This window comes from Thalassophryne amazonica, chromosome 2 (assembly GCF_902500255.1).
Source record: "Thalassophryne amazonica chromosome 2, fThaAma1.1, whole genome shotgun sequence".
NCBI lineage: Eukaryota > Metazoa > Chordata > Actinopteri > Batrachoidiformes > Batrachoididae > Thalassophryne > Thalassophryne amazonica.
In genome coordinates, this window is record NC_047104.1 from 36,409,771 (window position 1) to 36,432,324 (window position 22,554).

Below are 22,554 nucleotides of genomic sequence, written 5' to 3' on the forward strand. Positions count from 1 at the left end.
AGCTTTAATCAGTGCTGCCCTGTAGGAGGTTGTCTTTCAGGGATGGGGTGGGGGGGATTTCCTGGGTGAGGAGAAAGATGTCTCTGGATATCTTCCCCCCTTGGGGGGATCCAGGGCAGAAGATATAATTTTTGCACCGGTTCATACCGGAAGTCTCACCCATAATTCACGCAAAGCCTCATGGGGGTTAGGAATAAGGTGAATAGGCTTCTGTGGCTGTGACTGGAGAAACTGTGTGTAATTCTTGAAATAAAGAAATATTTCAATGCAAGAAAAAACACCTAATCTAGGCGTGGTTCTCCTGTAAAGTAAAGCTGAAATTTTACATTTTTTTAAAGAATCACATTAATTAAAACAGCAGACAAAAGTTAAAATGTTGATTCTTTAATTGTTTCAGCTTGTAATTCACAAACATTAAACTATGAAATATAAATACATCAACATTAACATAACATCACCAATAAATAAAATGAATTCATAAAAGTATTTAAATAAAATGATAAATAGACCATCACATACAAAAGACAACAAATAATGTCTAGTTTGAGTGTAGGTAGCTACGATTGTTAACTTATTATGATTTTTTTTTAGGCCAAACTGAAGAATTCAACAATGAAGAGCATGTTAACAATAAAAACAAATCAAACTAATGAAAGGTTATATTTTTTTAATCCAGCTATGAATCAAGCCATTTCCATGACTATTGGTTCCAAAGATAGAAGTCTGATCTTAAAATTCATTAATTATGACAAAAAGACAGCTATAATTGGAGCCTAAATTTCATACTTTTGAGGTAAATCATATAACTGAAGATAAAAAAAACACACCATGAAGTGATGTTTGTGTGATTAGATGCAACAATTTCTGTGATCTGGCAGTGTTATTTTTATTTCTTTATTTTGTTACACTTCATGGCTCTGGACATTACAGAGTGCTAAGGAATAAGAATTATGTCAAAGATATTGATTTCTGTGATTAAACATTAATAATGCTGACATTACAGGATAAACTATCACTATCATAAACAACAATTTATGGTTCCATATTGAGCTGATGATGGGGTTTTTTTTTTGGCAAAAAGACCTTTTGTCAGTTATATTTATTTGGAATCTGCTCTTAACACTGATTTTATATGGAGGTTTTTTTTAAAACAGTGTTTCATACTGAACATCATGTTTATTAAAGATAGCTGTAAATTTGATTAGTCACTCTGGCCCGCTAGCTTAACTAATATGTTAAAAAATAAAACTGGGCCATGATTTTTGTGTGTTTAACCGTGCTGATGTAATCTTATATTTCCCCACTGATGATCTCTCAGTGATGCTGGTGGATGCTGACGCGGACACAGGTGCATCCCACTGTAATGAGGCGGGACTCCAGCCGGTAGTGATAACTGTGTCCTACACTCGCTGGCTTGACACGCCTCAGCACCAACACCTGATGGAAGATAGGTCTTGATTCCAGATTCAGATCCTCCACGCCCTCTGAGTCTAGGCAGCCGTTCAGCAGACAACGAGCTTCCGACATTACCGGTGGGAACATAGAGTCATCTTTCGAGATGCTGAGCATGGAGGAAGAGGCGGAGCAACAAATGTCAGGAACATGTAACTTTCAGCACGATAGACATTACAAGTCATAAGGCTGTCTCTGCACAACAAATTTTGGTAGTTCGCACTTCGGCCACCAGGGAAACAGCAGCCATTTGGAGGGTCCAACAATAAGAAGGCAACAACACCGTAATGAGGTCATACCAGCATTATGTTGAACTTCCACCATAACATGGCCAGATTTGACCAGAAACTTGATCTAATCTCGACAAATGTACCAGCCATCAACCTGCACTGCCATTTGGGCATTATTCTTATTTTACTGTATGCCCATTTCACCAACTTTGACACTGTGTGCAGTGTTATTTATATACCTCAACATGGCAATGCTCTACATTAACACCCGAAGGTCTATGGTTAATGCCACAGATTACTGCAGGACACATCTATTTCACAAAGGAACAATCTTAACAGTGTATTCCCTTCTGAGTTTTTTAAAAATATTTTTAGCCATTTAAGTCATACAAAAGGATTTTCCACTGTACCACTAAAATTGTATCCTGTAGTACTCAAACGTTTCACAAATGCCTATAAGATCATATTCACTTTATGTGGAAACTATTGAGTATTTGAATCCAGGTAGATTAAAATAGTTACACAATGGCATGATGCACTTTTCTGCCCTTCACATAGCAAACTTGGTCAGCATCGGCATCGTGGAAGAAATGTCGTACACCTTCAAATGTTACTCAACATACAAAAAACAAAACAAAACAAAAAACACACACACAAAAAGTAGCAGACACTACTAGTAAACATAGACAAACAGCAATCCTTTTGAGAATACAGGATCAAATTTGTGCATATTCCATGCAAATGTTTTGCTGGATATCTGCTGGACTGGTACGACAACACTCACACAGATCAAATTTGTCAGTTGTCAATACCAGCATTAGTTACAGTTCCAACATTGTTGCTTGGTTTGCCAAAAGGAGTCACCAGGATCATTAATGTTTTACACATGGTTTACAGTAAATTCTGAATTTTGTGGTTGCACAAATGTGCTTGTTCCATCTGCAAGCATGAAATGATCTGGAAGATAAAAGAGAAGGATTCTTACTTGTACGTCCATGGGGAGATGGAGACGTTCTCCACTGGCCGGATGTGCTTTGGCAGATGCAGAGCTTTTGGATCGAGCTCCAGAGCGACAAAATCTGACTCCGCACCATCAGAAAGGTCCGAGGACTTGTGTGTCTTTGCCAAGTGTTTTGAATGGCTGTCAGCAGTCGACCGAGCTGCTGTCTCCTTCATCACCAGCACCATCAGCACCATCAGTGCACAGGCAGCCTGAGGAAGAGGAGGAATCTGACTGAGATTAGGCATGGACTGTGTGGTGACCTTTAGGCACACCTTCCAAAATAAATAAATAAATAAATAAATAAATAATGACCTTTATATCAACCAATCACACAGCTTCTGTTGGTTATTATTATTATTATTATTATTATTATTATTATTATTATTTTGCCTGTGTTTGTTATATTCATATTGTTATTTTATATGTGCTTTGCAGGATGGCAAATAAAGCGTTATACACACAAGATATGGATTCATTCAGCTTTTTTAATTTTTTCTTTCTTGGATGTGTTCAAAAACATATTAATACTATTTAAAATATATATTAATAAATACCTTTAATTATTAAAATTATAAGGAGTCTGAAATAAACATTTTCAGAATGACAATAATTTTTAAAACACCAATTCATTGATATTAATACTATGTACTATTTTACAGTCTAAAGGAGAAGTAACTGAAAAACTAAACAATTACATTAACTCCTCTATTTCCATATTTGTTTAGATCTTTTAAGAATTAATTTAAGAATGAATTTTAGGGGCTAAATGTAAGTAAAACATACATTAAAGTCCCCATCATTGCATTTATTGTAGAAAACGAAAATATGTATGTAACATTTTTAAATGGTTGACTAATTCAGATAAGAAAAAAAAAACATTTCCACAGCAAATGAGAAGGACTGACACTCAGTGACACTCAGTGTTTGCAAATACGCTGCACAATGTTCACGACTAGTTCACACAAGTGGCACAAAATTTATACATGCCAGAAATTCTGAACATTTCAAAATTTTCTTTGTGCACTGGCACACAGCCGCTTACAGCTCACGGATAGTTTACAACAGTTTATGATGAGTTTATTCATTGGCACACAAGATTGCATGCCAGCGAGGGGATCAAATTCCTGCAAGTGTCAAGGTGCCTTTAGGGTGTTTCAGACGGTTTCCCTGAGTCAGCACTCAATTATAAAACAAACAAGCAAAAATAAACAGCATCATTAAAGAAATATCTTTCTATGATAATATAAACCATAAAAGTTATTTCACATCAATACATTCATGGAACGTCAGGTTTGCTGTGTTTTTAAAACTGACATTTTTTTTTTTTTTTTTTTTTACCGTTGCTTTGGAGGTGAACCACATGATGACTGTCTCGTCTTCCTGGAGTCAAAGCTCTGGGTCTAGTTGTTCTACAGGTCTGATTCTCTTCTGAGTTCAGGCTGTGTCCTTCAGTCTGCAGGCTCCTCAGGCCCTCCTGGAGGTTCAGGTCTGATGATGGAGGTTTAGTTTTCACGTCTTTGGCTTCAGCACAGTCGTCTGCTATGAAGCTCGTCTTGATGTTCTCAATGAGGCTGATGTCTGCTGGTGGTTGTCTTCTTCAGTGGTGTTCTGGTGCGTGTCGGGTCAAACTCTGACTTTTATGCAGATTTTAGTGCTGCTCTCTGACTTCCTGTAATGATGTCATCTTGTTTCTTTGATCTTCCTGTCAGAACCACACCGACCCGCGTGTGTGTGACAAGTCCTTGCCTTTGACCCACTTTCACCGTCCGCGTAGAAATAAAAAATGAATTTGCATAATAATGTTGCAGCACATTTTCTGGGTCACGCTTTCTTCTGTAGCTCACAAATCTATTTTAAAACATGAAAAGCAATGAAAACCCAGAAAGTGGCAGAAATATAATTTTGAGATATTTAAAAAAAAAAAAAATAATTCTATATTAATTAATTTTAGTAATGCATTTCTTAATTTGTTCTTATTCATTTGACCAAAAAAAAAAGAAAGAAAAAAAAGAAAATGCCCTATCTTGTGTGTGTGTGTGTGTGTGTGTGTGTGTGTGTGTGTGTGTGTGTGTGTGTGTGTGTGTGTGTGTGTGTGTGTGTGTGTGTGTGTGTGTGTGTGCGCTTGCACATCAATAATGCAGATGCAGCTGGAAATATGACCTAATTGGGAAAGGTTACATTCAGTTGGTTTTGTGGTTGTAGGTCGATCACCTATTTCCATAGGGTGTGACTGATGGGCGGGGAATTCCAGCCAGCGCCCATTTTACGCAAGCATCATGTGACTTACAGGCATAGCCTTGTCATCTACGTGCCCACCTTCTGTTCATCCACAGATGTGGGCAGAAAGTTACATACTCTCATTGCTGCCATGAACGTCATGGCAACATCAGATTTTCAAGGATTTCTTTGAAGTTTTCTTTTCCTGGGGGAGAATATTTTCACAAATCGCATTATGGTGCACCGCTTAGCGGTTGGTGGCGACAGGGCAAAATACACAGAGCAGCATCGGAAACTGACGTTATCGGAAGTTCAGAAGTGATGCATTTACTATGTATGGAAAAGAGCCAATAACCAACAGTTACTATTCCAGAAAATTAGGTTGACAGTTTCCATAACTCCATGATAAATTCTGCAGTGGCTTAATTTGTGAGTTGGTTCAATATTATTCCCTTTCAATACACAGCTACTCTGGCCAGCATCTACATGGCCAAAGCTAATTTTGATGTGAGCACTGGACATGGAGAATTTGCCTCTAACAAAGAGTAAAAGGATTAAATGAACTGTCTCAGAGAAAATCATGCAGAAAAAGAGAAGTTGGCTGGATGACCATCATCGATTTCCAGAGTGAAGAACAATCAAAACCTGGACCCATACCATGTCTTCACTCCATAAAACATTGTGAACAACTTTAGACAATTTTTAAAATTATCCACTTTTGTCCATGCTTGCCATCTCTACAAGCCAATTTTGAAAGTGAATGGTCTCAATTCTTGACGCCTGTATTGCTGTTCCCTGTGTACCAGAATTTAGGAAATACGAGGTCTATTAGATAATAAACCGACCCTTTTATTTTTTTTTAACTATATGGATTTGAATGACGTGCAATTACACCAATCATGCTTGAACCCTCGTGCGCATGCGTGAGTTTTTTCACACGTGTCGGTGACGTCATTTCCCTGTGGGCAGGCCTTGAGTGAGATGTGGTCCCGCCCTCTCGGCTGAATTCCTTTGTTTCACACGCTGCTCGAGACGGCGCGCGTTGCTTTATCAAAATTTTTTCTGGACCTGTGAGGAATATCCGAGTGGACACTATTTGAGAAATTAAGCTGGTTTTCGGTGAAAAGTTTAACGGCTGATAAGAGATTATGGGGTGTTTCTGTCGCTGTAAGGACTTCCCACGGAGCGGGACGTCGTGCAGCGCTTCCAGGCGCCATCGTCAGCCTGTTTCGACCTGAAAACATCCTAATTTAAGGTTTAATTCACCCAGGACGTCGTGAGAGAACAGAGAAGATTCAGAAGAGGCCGGCATGAGGACTTTATGCGGACATTCCACTGTTTAAGGACATTTTTTAATGAAAGACGTGCGCGCAAATTCACCGAGTTGTTTCCATGACGACTCGGCAAATCTGTGTGCGCCGCGACAGGAAAAACACCTCCGTGTTGAAAACCATTTGTAAAATTCAGGCGGCTTTTGATGGCTTTCAACAAGGGAGTAACTGAGAAATTGTTCAACAGCTTGGGCATGTTCCAACTTGCCTGTTAAGGTTTCCAACACGGAGGTGTTTTTCCTGTCGCGACCCCCCGCAGTCGGGTCCGGCCCGACATGCGACTCTGCCCGCACGTTTTTTCATTACAAAATGTCCGTTAACAATGGAATGTCCGAATAAACTCCTCATGCCGACTTCTTCTGAAAGTTCTCTGTTCTCTAACGACTTACTGGGTCAACAGAGCCTGAAATGTGGAAGTTTTCAACTTGAAACGGCGAGACGCTGCCGCCTCGAAGCGCAGATCGCCATCAGGCGCCGTGGGCCGTCCTTACGGCGACACTACCAGACCAAAATCTCTCATCAGCCGTTAAAATTTTTACCGAAAACCAGCTGAATTTATCGAATGGTGTCCACTCAGTTGTGCCTTACAGTTTTGAAAAAATTTTGATCAAACAAAGCAGCAGTCTCTGAGCCATTCCTAAACAATGAAAAAAATGACGAGAGGGTGGGCGACTCCTCACTCAAAGACTGCCCACAGGCGAATGACGTAACCGACAGGCGTGAAAAAACTCTCGCATGCCCACGAGGGTTCAAGCATGTCTGATGTAATCACACGTGATTCAAATCCATATGGTTTTTGAAAAAAATAATAAGGTCAGATACTTTTCTAATAGACCTCGTATATATATATTTTTTTTAATGTTTTTAGTGTCTGTAGAGTGGCATATTGCAGTGTAAATGAGCAAAGTGGACCTTTTTTGAGGGAATGTCAAATTCTCTAGTTATTGTCTTTAATGAGCTGTCTCAGAGAAAATCATGTGGGGGTGGCTGGATGACCGACTCTGATTTTGGTGAAATTTTCACCATTTAACCTTCAAGTAGATTGATTAGCAATGGCAAAGTTAGTTTTTCCATCAGGCACAATTTGACTTGAATTTTGGTCAGTTCAAAATTTTATGTCAAAATGGCCTCAGATTGTGTCACATTAAAATACAGTAAAAATGGCCAGCTTTGACATATCTGTTCTCAATTCTTGACAGGTAGATAGAAAAAGTGAGTGTGATTCCTCATACGGGGTGCCAGTGACCTTCAAAAACCACTGTGTTCTGTGGTATATTTCCTTTCTGTAACTGACACTTTTTGAATCCTGTAGGTGAGCACTTTCAAGGCCAAATGTGGGTGAGCGGGAAATTTGAAATTTGTGTATTCTCAATGAATTTGTATTTGTGTATCCTCATTGAATCATGAGTTTTCTGTAATTGCCCTTACAGAATCATGGCTGACTGAGTAGTGCAAAGATACTGGTATGTATGAATTGCCACTTTATAATTCTACTCACTTTGTCAGACAGTTAAGGACTGGAGGAAGAGTTTCAATATTTGTACGTAAAAATTTGGATTTTAATGTCCAATTTGATCTAATGAAATCAAATGAAGCTGATTAAGAATCAGTTTTCATAGAAATATTGTCTGACAGTAGGACAAAAAAATCATAGGCCACCAAATACAAATGTAGTGAATTTCAATCAGTGTTTTTCAAATATTTTGGAACTCATTAACAGAGAAAATAAAATCTGTCAAATTCTTGGGGATTTTAATATAAATTTTTTAATATGGAAATACATTGTGCGACTAATGATTTTTTGAATAATCTTCATGCAAATATTTTTTCCCTCAATTACTAAATCCACAAGAGTTACTGAACATTCTGCAACCCTAATAGATAATATTTTCTTCAATAATTTAAACTATGTAACTAAATCTGGAATATTATGTACTGACATTTCAGATCATTTTCCAGTATTTCACATTGTGGAATTGGAAAACTCCTATATGCTGAATAAAAAATCAACTACCTATTACAGAAACGTTAATATTACAAATAAAATAAAATTCAAGTAATTACTGGAGAGTATTTCTTTTGAAAAAATATACAGTATATGGAAACAGATCCTAATTCAGCGTATCAGGTGTTTATGCAAATGTTTAATGAAGTTTTCAAAAACTCATTTCCAATCATTAAATCATCTGGGGGTTGCATCTAAAAAGGTAAATCCATTGTTTTCAAGGGGACTACAAAAACCCTTACGCAAAAAAAAAACAAAAAAACAAAAAAACAAGTTGTATAAAAATGTTTATCATCTCCTTCACCCTTAAATTGATCAGTTTATAAATTCTATAAAAATAAATACACCACTCTTCTCAGGGCTGCAAAGAAAAAATATTTCAGTGATAATTTTCAAAATCAAAAACAATATTAAAGGGACTTGGAAAACAATCAATTAACTTCTTAAAAGAAAAACATGTTCATTAAAATATCCGTCAACTTTTTCAGATGGATCTAGAAGCTTTTCTGATCCCTATGACATTGCTTGCAAGTTTAATAATTTTTTCTCAAATGTTGGTGCTTCTCTTGCAAAGAGAATTGACTCCACAAATGTAAATCCAGCAGACTACATCAAAGGTTCATTTCCTTCTGTGAGTGAATTTGAACCCCCAAATTCCAATGAGGTTTGTGAAATCATTACTGGACTATGTCCATCTGCATCTGGTCATGATGGAATAAGTACTATTGTCAAATGTGTTACACAAAAAAATTTCTGAACCACTTACACATATCTTTTCATTGTCCTTGAAAACGGGCATAGTACTTTCTGATTTAAGATTGCTAAAATCATACTTTTTTTTGAAAAAGGTGATCCAGCATCCTTTTCAAATTATCGTCCTATTTCGGTTTTGCTAGGTTTTTTAAAAGATCTTATAGAAACTTGTTTATAAAAGACTAAATAATCATTTGCTTAAGAATTCAATTTCATATACAGCTACCAATATGGGTTTTGGAAAAATCATTCAATATATATGGCCCTGATTGAACTGATGGATAGAATTCATGCAGCTTTAGACAACAATGAATTTGGAATTGGTGTGTTTTTAGACCTTTCTAAAGCGTTTGATACAGTAAATCATGAAATTTTGCTTTCTAAGTTAAATAAATATTTATTTAAAGCAACTGTTCATAAATTGCTTAGTAATTATTTATTAGAGAGAAAACAGTATGTTTTTCTAAATTTGGAATCTGAAATTAATTCTACAGAATGTGGAGTTCCTCAAGGTTCGATTTTGGGACCGCTTTTATTCATAATATATATCAATGTGGTTTGCTGATGACACTAACCTTTTTATTTCCAGCAAAGATATAGATGGTTTGGTTAAAAGTTTAAATAATGATCTCTTGAATTATTCAATGTGGTTCAAAGTTAATAAATTATCATTAAATATAAAAATATTTATTTATTTATTATTTGCTGGCAATAAAAAAATGAAGTCATGATCAAATTAAAATTTACATAGACAACGAAGAAATATCAAGGGTCTCTTCTACATATTTCTTGGGTGTTTGGATGGATGACAAATTGTGTTGGAAAGAACATATTGAACATGTTTGTAAAAAAAATAACTAAGTCAGTAGGAATCATAAGCAGAATAAGATATTTAGTACATTATAAATGCCTTTTAACATTATACTACAGTTAGTTTATCCGTATTTAATTTATTGGAATAAGTACCTTTGCAACGTATATAAACAAAATTTTTGTTTTACAGAAAAAAATTTGTTCAAATAGCCACATTTTCGAAACCTTGTGCTCCAAGTGCACCTTTGTTTTTTAAATTGCAGCTCTTAAATATCTTTCATATAAATATCTTCCTGATCTGTACATTTATCCTCATAGCTCTTCATGATACTAGTTGGCCTTTTTTTAAATCAAATATTATTTTGTGCATAACCATCAAATTCATAATTATCTGACAAGGCAGACCTCATATTTGCATTTATTTTTGCAAAGGACGACTCGTTATCAGCATCACATCAGATATCATGCTGTTAAATCTTGGAATGATACGGTACATCTTCTAAATCCACCCATCACTTTACACAGATATAAAAGTGGACTAAAAGTAAAACTCCTGTATGAGTACTTATAATGTCAACTTATTACCTGGTTTTAATTGATTTCAATGTTTTATACTTTGTGAATTGATATAATACTTTTGTTTATTGTTGTGATTTTTTTTGGGGTGGGTCTTTGATAAGCCTCTTTGGCTTTTACCACTCCCTTGCACAGTATGCTCATATTGGGCCTCATGTATCAACGTTGCGTACGGAGCTATTGGCGCGTATATGGGGTGTACGCCAAAACGGCTGCGCTACTTGGCATTTATCAATGTGGTTGTTGGCGTACGCTGCGCTGAAAATATACACCAGGTCGAGAGGTGGCGTAAATTATACACCAAAATGAACCAACGCTGGAATCCACATAAAAATGAAGATGATCAACATGATAAACAGTTCCATTATACAAATCAATGCATATGTTACATAAATAACACTTTCCTGATTATACTACATAATAATCAATACAAATCCTGCCTTTGCAGGATTGTTATGGAGCACGATCCGTGGCCACAGCGCTGACTGCAAAGACTTCGAGCCTGGAGCCAGAGCAGCGCTGAGCTTAACTTCATGTGGTGTGATCGTTTTAGACTATGAAATTGATAATAACTGTAGTTTCGTCATTCCCTTAATTCAACCGTGCTGCAATCAGGTTTTGTCGTCTCCATTTGGTTGTCACAATACAATAAATACAGAAATACATTTAAAAAATAAAGAAATCTGACAGATTAGGCGTGTCTTATTAATTGAGCGAGCAAATATCCACGTCAAGAATTATTGACATGTGAAAAGAGAATACAGTGGTCCCTCGCTATAACGCCGTTCACCTGTTGTGACCTCGGAGTCTCGCGGAGTATTTAGTCCAATTTTGCATGCCTTTTTTTTTACAGTGTTCTGTGTTCTGCGTGTCTGTTTTTAAGAATCTTGTTGCCCAGAAGAAAAAAGAGCGCCAACAACTTCTCATAACTGTGTTTGTCACACAGAAACAGACGCCTGCAGCCAGGTGTGAGTGGAAAAAGGCGCAGCGCCAGGACGCAGAGGCGCGATCTGTGAAATACTGGTGAGTCACTATTAATAATTTCTTATGTGTCCGACCTCGTTCGTTGATCGTTAAAATTAATTCGTTAGTTCTAAATGCCATCATAATTATTTATAGGAAAACGTTCTATTTTTATTTCTCAAACAAATGTTTGGGCCTGAAAACAGTTTGGTTTTATTTTCCTACTAAGGTTTGAACTTTGAGAGTGTTTACATATGAGAGAAAAGTGAGAAAATGTTCATGCCTGATTGAGAAAGTGTATAAACTGTGTAGTGAGGAGTTTTACAGCTTTGAAACGTCTATAATAATTGTAAAAAATAACGCTGACTACGTCGCGGTTTCGCGTATTACGGGCTATTTTTTAGAACGTAACTCCAGCGATTAATGAGGGACCACTGTAACACTTTATTGATTATATACTACAAAACAATTGATACGACAGCCGCTTTTGACGCTCTATTGGCACGCGTCGTGATTGGTGGAGTTCTTTTTCTTTGCCGTCTTCCATGTCGTAAAATGAGGGTGTGTCTGAAGCGGAGTCTGTATATTTATGGGCGTGTTTATTATAATTACGATAGTTTCCACCCGCCGCATTTATCAAGATCACGTCAGGCGTACGCCAGAAATGTGCAGGTGCGCACTGCTTGATACATGTCACGGCGACTTTGGTGTATTTCAAGTTTACGCCGTAAATTTACGCCACAAGTGCGCAACATTGATATATATATATATATATATATATATATATATATATAAATATATATATATATATAAATATATATATATATATATATATATATATATATATATATATATATATATATATATATATATATATATATATATATATATATATAAATATATATATTTATAAGGTACAACACAATCACTATCAGTAATGCAGAAAAGAGCTATAAGAATTATTCATAATACTGGCTATAGAGATCATACAAATCCACTATTTTTACAATCCAAATTCTTAAAATTCACAGACTTGGTTCATTTTCAAACAGTACAAATTGTGTATAAAGCAATAAACAATTTACTTCCAGCAAATATTAAAAATATGTTTTTTAACAGATCAGGGGATTACAGTCTGAGGGGGAAATTTAATTTAAAGCATCAGTGGGCACGAACAACATTAAAAGGTTTCTGTATTTCTGTCTGTGGGGTGAGGATGTGGAACAGATTGGGAGTGGGGCTCAAGCAATGTCCAAGCATGACCCAGTTCAAACAGCGGTACAAAAATATGGTTTTTTCTGGGTATAGGGAGGAGGAAGGGTAATGAGGGTTAGGGTGTTTTTGTTTTTTGCTTCGGCTTGTAAATATATAGTATTTTGTATGTAAGTAGGTATGTGTAGGTGTATATTTATGTTTGTGTATATATATGTGTATATATGTATATGTGTATATATGTGTATGTATATGTGTATGTATGTTGATGTGTGTATGTATATATATGTGTATGTGTATGTATATGTATATATATATATATTGATATCGGTTTAGGTGTGTAGGAATCTATGTGTATATGTGGCAAAGGGTATTACTGGTTGTGGGGAAGAAGGGGTAGGGATAAATAAGCTGATGCTTCACCCTACCCCTTTTCGGACATGTTGGGTACACAGTAGGAACTTTTTTGTTGTTGTCTTTACTGATCTATCTTGTAATTGTTGTTGTATCAAATGTTCGAAATAAACAGTTTTCATTCATTCATTCATTCATATATATATATATATATATATATATATATATATATATACATAAATATATACACACACACACACACACACACACACACACACACACACACACACACACACACACACACACACACACACACACACACACACACACACACACAGTAGTGTTCAGAATAATAGTAGTGCTATGTGACTAAAAAGATTAATCCAGGTTTTGAGTATATTTCTTATTGTTACATGGGAAACAAGGTACCAGTAGATTCAGTAGATTCTCACAAATCCAACAAGACCAAGCATTCATGATATGCACACTCTTAAGGCTATGAAATTGGGCTATTAGTAAAAAAAAAAAGTAGAAAAGAGGTGTTCACAATAATAGTAGCATCTGCTGTTGATGCTACAAACTCAAAACTATTATGTTTTGAGTTTGTAGCATCAACAACACAGGTACATATTATGTACCTGTGTTGTTTTCTCTGTATATTAATGCCTTACAGGTAAAAGACAATAATGTTAAACTTTTTAAATATGCTGATGACATGGTGATTGTGGGTCTTTTTAAAAAGAATGCTACCTGCAGCTATGAGGCTCAAGTGCATATGGTTGAACAGTGGTGTAGGCAGCATTCACTGATTATCAATGTAAATAAGACTAAGGAGCTAATCCTGAGCGACTCTGGTGCTACTCAGTCCTTGTCTATCTGACCAGCCAGTTGAGGTTGTGAGCAGCTTTAAGTACTTAGGTACCCTCATAGATAACAAGCTCAGTTTTTCACAAAATGTGGACGAGATTTATAAGAAAGCCAACCAGAGACTATTCTTGATTAGGAAAGTCAGGGGCTTTGGTGTGAGCTCACAGACTCTTCAGAAAGTCTACGTTAGTCTCATTGAAAGTGTTCTTGTGTTCAATATAACTGTATGGTTTGGGTATCTCACAGTTGTAAACAAGAACAAACTGAACAAAATTGTTAAAAATGCAGCGAAGGTGATTTGTCAGGAGCAAAAGTCACTGGATGCACCACTCTGCATTTAATCATTAGTGATTGATCTCTGCTCTCTTCCACAGCATGTCTTTTTCTTGATTCTCTCCCCTTAGCCCCAACCAGTCCCAGCAGAAGACTGCCCCTCCCTGAGCCTGGTTCTGCTGGAGGTTTCTTCCTGTAAAAGGAAGTTTTTCCTTCCCACTGTCGCCAAGTGCTTGCTCACAGGGGGTCGTTTTGACCGTTGGGGTTTTTCTGTAATTATTGTATGGCTTTTGCCTTACAATATAAAGTGCCTTGGGGCAACTGTTTGTTGTGATTTGGTGCTATATAAATAAATTGGTTGATTTGATTTGATTTGGATGTTCTTTACCAGGCAGCTTTGCAGAGAATGACAAAATCCATCATCAGTGACAAGGACCATCCTTTGTTTGAGGAGTTTGAACTGATGCCCTCTGGGCGTCGTTACAGAATGCCTTTTGCAACAAAGAAGGTGTATAGGGGGTCATTTGTGCCTAATGCAGTCAGTCTACTGAACAGGTGCTAGTGAAGTTATGCAGAAGTTACGCAGCACATGAAATTGGATGAATTTTTATGAAACCATTATTTATTGTAATTTTATCTATTGTATATTAACTGTCATGTTTTGTGATCGTCTAAACTTTTTTGTGGTGAACCAAAGACAAGTTTCCACTGAGGTGGACAATAAAGTTTAATCTAATCTAATTTTAATCTAACCTAATGTTCAAACTGCTTTTTTTTTTATCAATCCTGTAAATCACTAAACTAGTATTTAGTTGCATAACCACAGTTTTTCATGATTTCTTCACATCTGTGAGGCATTAATTTTGTTGGTTTGGAACCAAGATTTTGCTCGTTTACTAGTGTGCTTGGGGTCATTGTCTTGTTGAAACACCCATTTCAAGGGCATGTCCTCTTCAGCATAAGGCAACATGACCTCTTCAAGTATTCTGACATATCCAAACTGATCCATGATACCTGGTATGCGATATATAGGCCCAACACCATAGTAGGAGAAACATGCCCATATGATGCTTGCACCACCATGTTTCACTGTCTTCACTGTGAACTGTGGCTTGAATTCAGATTTTGGGGGTCGTCTCACAAACTGTCTGCAGCCCTTGGACCCAAAAAGAACAATTTTACTCTCATCAGTCCACAAAATATTCCTCCATTTCTCTTGAGGCCAGTTGATGTGTTCTTTGGCAAATTGTAACCTCTTCTGCACATGTCTTTTATTTAACAGAGGGACTTTGCAGGGGATTCTTGCAAATAAATTAGCTTCACACAGGCGTCTTCTAACTGTCACAGCACTTACAGGTAACTCCAGACTGTCTTTGATCATCCTGGAGCTGATCAATGGGCGAGCCTTTGCCATTCTGGTTATTCTTCTAGCCATTTTGACGGTTGTTTTCCATTTTCTTCCACGCGTTTTTTTTTTTTTTGGTCCATTTTAAAGCATTTGAGATCATTGTAGATGAACAGCCTATAATTTTTTGCACCTGTGTATAGGTTTTCCCCTCTCCAATCAACTTTTTAATCAAACTACGCTGTTCTTCTGAACAAGGTCTTGAACGTTCCATTTTCCTCAGGCTTTCAAAGAGAAAAGCATGTTCAACAGGTGCTGGCTTCATCCTTAAATAGGGGACACCTGATTCACACCTGTTTGTTCCACAAAATTGACAAACTCACTGACTGAATGCCACACTACTATTATTGTGAAACAGCTTTAAGAGTGTGCATATCATGAATGCTTGGTCTTGTTGGATTTGTGAGAATCTACTGAATCTACTGGTACCTTGTTTCCCATGTAACAATAAGAAATATACTCAAAACCTGTATTAATCTTTTTAGTCACATAGCACTACTATTATTCTGAACACTACTGTGTATATATATATATATATATATATATATATATATATATATATTGCAAATTATGACATTTGTCGTGAATTTCCATTGTGCTAAATAAATGAAATGAAATAAAACCACATGGGGGACGGACAGCCAGGTCTGAGCGCACACAACATGGGGAGGGGCCTGTCAGCTGATCACAGCACACTGATAGCTGGATGGCAGCTCAGTGCACACATTAAAAACACAGAAACCACTGCTAGGACAGTTATGTAAATAATTATGACAATACCTACAGTACATATGCAGTTACATAACAAATAATGAAAATGAATGATCACATAACACAGAGAGTGACACGCTGGTCTGGGCGCTGAACGGACATGGGGGCGTGACCGCCCACAGCGGCTGCTGTTGTGATCTGTGCTCCTGGACGTCCCAGCTGGAGAACATGTACTGTATTTTGAAGGACATGAACTTACAACATTCCTCTGTGAGGCGTGTGTCTCTGCTTGCTGTCCTCAAATGGAGATACGTCTTTCGCCTTTGCGCCGGGCTGCAGCAGCTACACACAGCGCACCTCGTCCATGTGCTTGTTGATTTCAGACATTTTTCCGCACCATTTACAGGCCAGTGATGGTAGCGCACTGGTAAAGTTTCTGCCTGGCAATCAGAGCTTTAGTAAATTGCAGGTTCAAGTCCCGTGGGTGGCATGTATTTTTCTTTTTTTTCACAGCAGCTAATTGTGAGTGTCATGACTGGGTATAAAAGCAGCATCCCCAAACGTCTCAGCTGTTCACAAGCAAAGATGGGGCAATGATCACCACTTTGAGAAGAACTGCATGAAAAAATAGTCCAACAGTTTAAGAATAATGTTTCTCAATGTCCAATTGCAAGGAAGGGTCCAGTCCATAATATACTCAGAAGATTCAGAGAATCTGGAGAACTTTCTACACATAAGCGGCAAGGCCGAAAACCAACATTGAATGCCCCTGACCTTCAATCCCTCATGCGGCACTGCATTAAAAAACAACATCATTGTGAAAAGGATCTTACCGCGTACAGTTCGTCTCTACGAGGTCTATTAGTTTCTGGATGTTGTTGATGTATGGCTTTCACTTTGCAGAGTGGTTCAAAAACCACATGGATTTGAATCACGTGTGATTGCGTCAGCCAAGCATGAACCTTCGTGCGCATGCGTGAGTTTTTTCATGCTTGTCGGTTGCGTCATTCGCCTGTGAGCAGGCTTTGAGTGAGGAGTGGTCCACCCCTCTCGTCGTTTTTTTCATTGTTTAGGAATGGCTCAGAGACTGCCGCTTTGCTTGATTGAAATTTTTTCAGAAACTGTGAGGGACATCAAAGTGGACACCATTCGAGAAATTCAGATGGTTTTTGGTGAAAAGTTTATGGGCTTCAAAGAGATTACGGAGTGTTACTGTCGCTTTAAGGACGGCACAGAGCGACTGGTGGTGTGCCGCTCTCCGAAGCCGCCATTGACAGGCTGAGCGACCATTTAATTTCTAAACGGATGGCTGTATGGATCCGTGAACATCGTGTGCAATTTCTCTGGTTATCACAAGAGCTGGACATCAACCATTTTCCGGCAGATTTCACTTTTAACAAGAGATTTTGTCATGGAAAGCCGAGCGGAGGCTTCGTGCATCACGATGGATTTGCTACTGGAGCGAGACAAAACCACCTCCGTTTTGGTCTCACAAGACGGCTTTGAGATGGCGTTCAGGCAGCTGTCGGTGGTTTTTCCATCGAGTGATTATCCGAGAAATTGTGGATGTGCCTGGACATGCCAGAACATGTCCTGTGAGGCTTCATCATGGCGTTGCTTTGCGCCATGCGGCACCGCTGTGACGCGCGGAATTCCTTCGCACGTCTGTCTCAATGTGCCGAAAAAGTGCTGATGTCCACGTCTTTTCACAATTCCTGTGCTAGCCAGATGACATCCCGGATAAAACATAGCGTCCAGTTTGGAAATGAATGGAACATTCCACTGTTACAGGAGTTTTGTCGTGGAAAGAGGAGCGGAGGCTTCGCGCGTCGCGGCGGTGTCGCATGGCGCAACGCAACGCCGTGATGAAGCCTCACAGGACATGTTCTGGCATGTCCAGGCACATCCACAATTTCTCGGATAATCACTCGATGGAAAAACCACCGACAGCTGTCTGAACGCCATCTCAAAGCCGTCCTGTGACACCAAAACGGAGGTGGTTTTGTCTCGCTCCAGTAGCAAATCCATGGTGACGTGCGAAGCCTCCGCTCGGTTTTCCATGACAAAATCTCTTGTTAAAAGTGAAATCTGCCGGAAAATGGTTGATGTCCAGCTCTTGTGATAACCAGAGAAATTGCACACGACGGTCACGGATCCAGACAGCCATCCATTTAGAAATGAAATGGTTGCTCAGCCTGTCGATGGCGGCTTCGGAGCGCGGTGCACCACCAGTCACTCTGGGCCGTCCTTAAAGCGACAGTAACACTCCGTAATTTCTTTGAAGCCCATAAAATTTTCACCAAAAACCATCTGAATTTCTCGAATGGTGTCAACTTTGATGTCCCTCACAGTTTCTGAAAAAATTTTGATCAAGCAAAGCGGAAGTCTCTGAGCCATTCCTAAACAATGAAAAAAATGACAAGAGGGGTGGACCACTCCTCATTCAAAGCCTGCTCACAGGCGAATGACGCAACTGACAAGCGTGAAAAAACTGCGCACGAAGGTTCATGCTTGGCTGACGCAATCACACGTGATTCAAATCCATATGGTTTTTGAAAAAAATAATAAGGTCGGATACTTTTCTAATAGACCTCGTATATCTACAAGTGCAAGTTAAAACTCTGCAAAGTGAAAGCCATACATCAACAACATCCAGAAACACCACCGCCTTCTTTGGGCCTGAACTCATTTGAAATGGACAGACGCAAAATGGACAAGTGTGCTGTGGTCTGATGAGTCCACATTTCAAATTGTTTTTGGAAATTATGGACGTCGTGTCCTCCTGACAAAAGAGGAAAAAAGACCATCCAGATTGTTACCAGCGCTACATTCAAAAGTCAGCATTTGTGATGGTATGGGGGTGTGTTAGTGCCCATGGCATTGGCAGTCACACACTTTTTCATTCATGATACCTTTATGAAATGCGTCACACTTTTGTGATGCGGTCAAGTTCAAGTCACTATTTTTAACCCTAATCCTAGCCCTAACCATAACCCCAATGGACTCCTCCCCCCATGTCACCCCAAATTTCATGATACCATCATGCATGTATCATATTTTGTGATGGTATCATGAGCTCGTAGATTAAATTGCTTTTTGTGGCGCTGTCACAAACTTGGCGTGAGATCAGGTTGGTTAACATCAATGTGTGGGTGACAACATGATGCTGTGGCTCCAGCCACACGGGGCGCTGTTGTGTGGGGCTGCTCTGCAACATGGAAACACACTGTTGGCCCCCTTGCTACATGTTGCGTTCCACTTTGTGTCCTCAGATGTCACGTATGACAGAAGTGTGTCTGTTGTCACGTCCTTTATCACTTGCAGACTGCAGTGTTCAGTCTCAGGCCACTTTGGGTTATTTTGTGTTTTATCTGTGGCTGTGAGCCTCCTATGGAGTCACGTTGCATCATGTCACAGACTCAATGTCTCTTGGTAATCCCTTGGTGGCGAGGATGACCGTCTCTTGATCGATTCTTGGATGGGATGGTGGAAAACCTACATTCAGTGTTGATCTAGGCCCTAGATCAACACTGAATGTTGATCTAAGGCCCCAGATTATAGGGACATCTGTGTGAAGGTCAGTTTAACATGGGAATATTATTGTTCGCTGACAAACTCCTTGACAAATCCTTGGCCTGGTACATTGGCTGAGAAACTCCAGAAGGTTGGGGTCTGAGGACCTGCTGCCTTCTGTAGTTTTCTCTGGGCCCCTCCCCAATCGGACCGGGAGTGACATGTTTGGCCGCATGTTCTCCTTGAATTGCTGGCTGTCTGAGTGGTGTCCAAAAAATGAGGTGGGCTTCATAGATAATTGGCAAAGCTTCTGGGGAAAACCTGGTCTTGTTAGGAGAGACGGCATCCATCCCACTTTGGATGTAGCAGCTCTCATTTCTAGAAATCTGGCCAATTTTCTTAAATCCTCCAAACCGTGACTATCCAGGGTTGGGACCAGGAAGCAGAGTTGTAGTCTTACACACCTCTCTGCAGCTTCTCTCCCCCTGCCATCCCCTCATTACCTCATCCCCGTAGAGACCACCAATAACCAGCAAAAATCTATTTAAGCATAAAAATTCAAAAAGAAAAAATAATATAGCACCTTCAACTGCACCACAGACTAAAACAGTTAAATGTGGTCTATTAAACATTAGGTCTCTCTCTTCTAAGTCCCTGTTAGTAAATGATATAATAATTGATCAACATATTGATTTATTCTGCCTTACAGAAATCTGGTTACAGCAGGATGAATATGTTAGTTTAAATGAGTCAACACCCCCGAGTCACACTAACTGCCAGAATGCTCGTAGCACGGGCCGAGGCGGAGGATTAGCAGCAATCTTCCATTCCAGCTTATTAATTAATCAAAAACCCAGACAGAGCTTTAATTCATTTGCAAGCTTGACTCTTAGTCTTGTCCATCCAAATTGGAAGTCCCAAAAACCAGTTTTATTTGTTATTATCTATTGTCCACCTGGTCGTTACTGTGAGTTTCTCTGTGAATTTTCAGACCTTTTGTCTGACTTATTGCTTAGCTCAGATAAGATAATTATAGTGGGCGATTTTAACATCCACACAGATGCTGAGAATGACAGCCTCAACGCTGCATTTAATCTATTACTAGACTCAATTGGCTTTGCTCAAAATGTAAATGAGTCCACCCACCACTTTAATCATATCTTAGATCTTGTTCTGACTTATGGTATGGAAATTGAAGACTTAACAGTATTCCCTGAAAACTCCCTTCTGTCTGATCATTTCTTAATAACATTTACATTTACTCTGATGGACTACCCAGCAGTGGGGAATAAGTCTCATTACACTAGAAGTCTTTCAGAAAGCACTGTATGTTATGTGTCGGACGCAGCCCGGAGAACCGACCAGCGTTTGAAGGACCCAGTATAAAATAAGCAGAGCACGGTACAAAGGATAACAGGGTTTAATAAACATAACAGTGATGTGAAAAAATACAAACAAATAAGTGTGCGGTCTGGCGTGGCGGATTTGCGGTGTGCTCCCAGCAGCACAAGACGGTCCGGAGCCAGAACCAGTTCGGACCCAAGGACCCCGCCGACACCCCCCAGGTGGCCGCGACAAACCGAGTCTGTGAAGGAAGAAATCACCATGTGAGTCCACACTCTACACACAGAGAGACCGCTCAAAGGTGTACAAACAGCAAACACTTCCTGGCTTAATTACTAATCAGCTTCCCACCCTGCAGGCATAGAACACCCTGTTCACAAAACTCCACAGCAGTGGAAGCTGATTAAACGACTACATACAGCTCAATATAATAAGGTGTGAGGGACACCATATTTACTGACTGTATAAATGTTAGTCACAAAATCTAACGTACCTCAGGAAGTGTGCTGACGAGCGTGAGACCTCACCCCCTCCTCTTTCACAGACCATGCATCAAACCTGGACGTTCTCTGCATCCACTGATGATGAGATGGCTCTCAAGACGACGATCTCACCCGTCTGGTCACAAGGTCGAGTCTCTGGCAAATACACACTGTGTACTCCAGTCTTAAATGCCACCATGTTCCAATCCATGTAGATGCACCACAGCTGTGAGTCCTGACGAGCCGCAGGTGATCAGCCTCAGGTGATCAGGGTGAGGTCCTGATAAACTCAGCTACACAGCCACTCAGTCCCAAATGCCAGCCACCTGGAAGGAAAAACAAAAGACAGGACAGAAAACACAAACAAAAGGCAGCCAGGCCCTCCCAGCCACACAACACTGTAACTAGGTTTAAGGATATGACTCCTTCTTTATGTTCTCTAATGCCATATACCAACACAGTGCAGAGTAGCTACCTAAACTCTGTAAGTGAGATAGAGTATCTCGTCAATAGTTTTACATCCTCATCGAAGACAACTTTGGATGCTGTAGCTCCTCTGAAAAAGAGAGCTTTAAATCAGAAGTGCCTGACTCTGTGGTATAGCTCACAAACTCGCAGCTTAAAGCAGATAACCCGTAAGTTGGAGAGAAAATGGCGTCTCACTAATTTAGAAGATCTTCATTTAGCCTGGAAAAAGAGTCTGTTGCTCTATAAAAAAAGCCCTCCGTAAAGCTAGGACATCTTACTACTCATCACTAATTGAAGAAAATAAGAACAACCCCAGGTTGAGTCAGAGCTCTATTGAGCCGAGTATTCCTTTAACTTTAACTAGTAATGACTTCATGACTTTCTTTGCTAATAAAATTTTAACTATTAGAGAAAAAATTACTCATAACCATCCCAAAGACATATCGTTATCTTTGGCTGCTTTCAGTGATGCCGGTATTTGGTTAGACTCTTTCTCTCCGATTGTTCTGTCTGAGTTATTTTCATTAGTTACTTCATCCAACCATCAACATGTCTATTAGACCCCATTCCTACCAGGCTGCT

At 39.0% G+C, this 22,554-nt stretch overlaps 1 protein-coding gene and 1 long non-coding RNA gene across 2 annotated transcripts; one reads left to right on the forward strand and one right to left on the reverse strand.

Annotated features, from left to right (window-relative positions):
- Positions 1-1,298: 1,298 nt before the first annotated feature.
- On the reverse strand, positions 1,299-4,263 carry il17a/f1 (interleukin 17a/f1). The gene is made up of 3 exons (XM_034160970.1): positions 4,024-4,263; positions 2,668-2,894; positions 1,299-1,561 (listed from the first exon to the last, which is right to left on the reverse strand). The coding sequence occupies exons 1-3, from the start codon at positions 4,045-4,047 to the stop codon at positions 1,315-1,317; spliced, it is 498 nt and encodes a 165-aa protein (XP_034016861.1). The 5' UTR covers positions 4,048-4,263; the 3' UTR covers positions 1,299-1,314.
- LOC117501998 lies at positions 3,733-20,706 on the forward strand. The gene is made up of 3 exons (XR_004558155.1): positions 3,733-3,834; positions 13,512-13,514; positions 20,695-20,706. It is a non-coding gene; the product is annotated as an uncharacterized LOC117501998 (long non-coding RNA).
- Positions 20,707-22,554: the final 1,848 nt, after the last annotated feature.